The 3,011-nt window shown below is 47.8% G+C and overlaps 1 protein-coding gene across 1 annotated transcript in view; it reads left to right on the top strand.

Annotated features, from left to right (window-relative positions):
• The window catches only part of CRNKL1 (crooked neck pre-mRNA splicing factor 1), a 26,118-nt gene that overhangs the window by 13,826 nt on the left and 9,281 nt on the right, over positions 1–3,011 (top strand). Inside the window, exons 7-8 of the mRNA XM_010836333.1 lie at positions 319–489; positions 2,088–2,279. Coding sequence (XP_010834635.1) covers positions 319–489; positions 2,088–2,279 — 363 coding nt within the window. The remainder of the gene's footprint in view (positions 1–318; positions 490–2,087; positions 2,280–3,011) is intronic.

The raw sequence follows: 3,011 nt of genomic DNA, 5'->3' as shown, positions 1-3,011 counted from the left end.
CCCTGGCTGAGCAGGTGCGTGATCAAGACCAGAATGAGGAGTCTGACAACGACCCAGCTGGGCGGGACTCAGGTGAGTCCGAGATGCAAGGACGATGTCCAGCTGGCAGGTTAGGTAGACTTAAATGTGGGGCTCAGAGTGTCTGTCCATCCTGACAAAAGTACCTCAACAAAAGGGAGAGGGAAAACCGTACTTTGGACACTTTGAGGCCTCACAGTCTAACCTACAGGTCATGTTTTATGTCAGAGTTGCTCCCCGTACTGTGGCTAGAACAAGAGTGCTGTGTTCTGGAAGAGTAACCATCCTGTCTGCTTTCAGTTTGAGAGGGTGCGAGTGATCTACAAGTATGCCCTGGATAGAATTTCGAAGCAGGAGGCCCAGGAACTCTTTAAAAATTATACCATCTTTGAGAAGAAGTTTGGTGACAGGCGGGGCATCGAAGACATCATCGTGAGCAAGCGGAGGTTCCAGTACGAGGAGGAGGTGAAGGTGAGTGTCACAGGGCGGCACCGACGGGCCTGTCAGCCAGGCCTCTCCCCACCCTGTGTCTGCAGTAAACCGGCAAACAGGACAGGGAAAAGGCAAGCAGACAGCACTTGGACTTGTTCTGCCACGCGAGTGTTGGAAGTCACAGTGTTGGCTGCTAACTGGACACAAAGAACTTGAGCAAAGGAAATTTGGAACCCATTTGAGCTCATTATTTAAAGAAGATGGAAGAGTCAGAGATTGACCTAAAAGAACCATATTTATACATTACCCTTTAGTTTAGCTGCCTGAGCAAGACTATTGTAGTTACAGTTCCATCCTCATCTCTCTCTGTAACATACTGTTTTGATTTGAATTCAAAGGTAGTAGTGTTTGCCTTTATTGCTCTGCTATGTATTTTAAAATATTTCTGCCTGGTCAAATTAATTAAGATATCTCCAAATAAAGGACCAAGTGGTGGTAGATGAGGTCAGCAAAATATGTTCAAGATATATTATAATTAAATGAGAAGGCAGGTTCTGCAGTTGTGAGAGTGGTACAATCCCATTATAATATTAAATTTAGACATAGAGTCACATACATAAATAGACACTTAGGAGAACAGACGTCTGTTTTCATGGCTGTAGATACTGGGAGCTTTGCAGAAGCAGTAGGAAGCTGGGGGAGGAGGCTTGGAAAGTGGGCAGGAATCAGGCCAGTTGCAGAGAGTCCTGAAGAAGAAGGTGGGACAGTCACATTTCAGTCCAGCTGGGAATGATCAACCCATCAATGGAAAGCGCTTCCACAAGCCAGTTCCCGCTGTCCTTCATCTCTGTGTCACCCACCAGCATGAGCCAGACTCTCAGACAGGGGTCCTTACGTTGCCAAGTGCAGTGGCTTCCAGGGGCCAGGAAGGGTGGGCCCCTGGCTCCCTTCACTTCTGTGGAGGAGAGGTGTGCAGGGCATCGCCCAGCACAGAGCTGTGTGTAATTTGACCAGCAAATTACCAATTGCTGCTTCATTTAAAACAAACAGAAAACCAGTTGTTAATTAATTTTTATGCATTTGCCTCTAAGTCATTTTTCCATTTATACCTTCTTTTAAAAAACTTAAAAATTGTGTGTTAAGTCACTTCAGTTGTGTCCAACTCTGTGACCCCATAGCCTGCCAGGCTTCTCTGTCCATGGGATTCTCCAGGCAAGAGTACTGGAGTGGATTTCCATGCCCTCCTCCAGGCGATCTTCCCAACCCAGGGTTTGAACCCATGTCCTGAATTGGCAGGGAGGTTCTTTACCACTTATGTCCTACATTGGCAGAAGGTTCTTTACCATTAGCGCCACCTTGGAAACCCAACTTAAAAACTGGGATGCTCCCCCCCAAAAAAGGCTGTTGTAGGTGAAAGGAGCTTTGCTGGGGAACCTGGTAACAGTCTGTCTTCTCTCTCCTTTTCCCTTTCTATTTATAAAATCTCAAGAATGGTATTTTTCAATGAAATAGTGTACAGTCTAGAAAAAAGGCTGCTGGAGTATAGAAAGTCAGTCTGGTGCCTTCCGTCAGCTCGCCTAATCCAGCAGGTGCAGCTCTGGGTTTGGTTTCTGTTTAATCCAGCCTGGTGTTTCCAGGCTAACCCGCACAACTACGACGCGTGGTTCGATTACCTGCGCTTGGTGGAGAGCGATGCGGAGGCCGAGACGGTGCGGGAAGTGTACGAGCGCGCCATCGCCAACGTGCCGCCCGTGCAGGAGAAGAGGCACTGGAAGCGCTACATCTACTTGTGGATCAACTACGCCCTCTATGAGGAGCTGGAGGCCAAGGTGCAGAGTGGGTCCTGGCCGCCGGGGGCTGCTCCCCTGGGCAGCCGGCTGGCGTGGGTGGGAACTGATAACTGCGGAGCCTTGACCACACAGGAATTTCTCTGTACATTCTTACAGGCCTCCTTGCAGCCATTTACATTCTTTCTGCCACGTTTTAAACTCTCTATACCTGTTGTGGGCACAGGCGAGGTGGTTTTTAGTTTTGATTTTTTTTTTTGCACCTTGAGGCGCTTGAAAGAATAGCTTCATTATTTATAGTTGCCAGGGTTTTCTCATAACTAGGGATCACAGCTGGATTGCACATTCTTGCTCTTAGTAGAATTTTCAGAAATTGGTTGTAAGTTAATAGGAAAAGACGAATCCTGTTGGTTGAAGACTGCAGAACATCTTTGTTCCTGCTGTCACACACCCTACTGAGAAGCTCTCACTTGGTGGCTCAGTGCTGTGGGCAGGTCTTTGACCAAAGCTTGATGCCCAAAGTTAGTTCGCTTTTGATGATAAATAGAATAACAGCTTGTGGAAACATACTCAGTGTTCAGATCAGATCAGATCAGATCAGTTGCTCAGTCGTGTCCGACTCTTTGCAACCCCATGAATCGCAGCACACCAGGCCTCAATGTCCATCACCAACTCCCGGAGTTTACTGAGACTTACGTCCATCGAGTCAGCGATGCCATCCAGCCATCTCATCCTCTGTTGTCCCCTTCTCCTCCTGCCCCCAATCCCTCCCAG

This window comes from Bison bison, unplaced genomic scaffold (assembly GCF_000754665.1).
Source record: "Bison bison bison isolate TAMUID 2011002044 unplaced genomic scaffold, Bison_UMD1.0 scf7180017864063, whole genome shotgun sequence".
Taxonomy (NCBI): Eukaryota; Metazoa; Chordata; class Mammalia; order Artiodactyla; family Bovidae; genus Bison; species Bison bison.
This window is presented reverse-complemented; position numbering and strand designations above follow the sequence as displayed.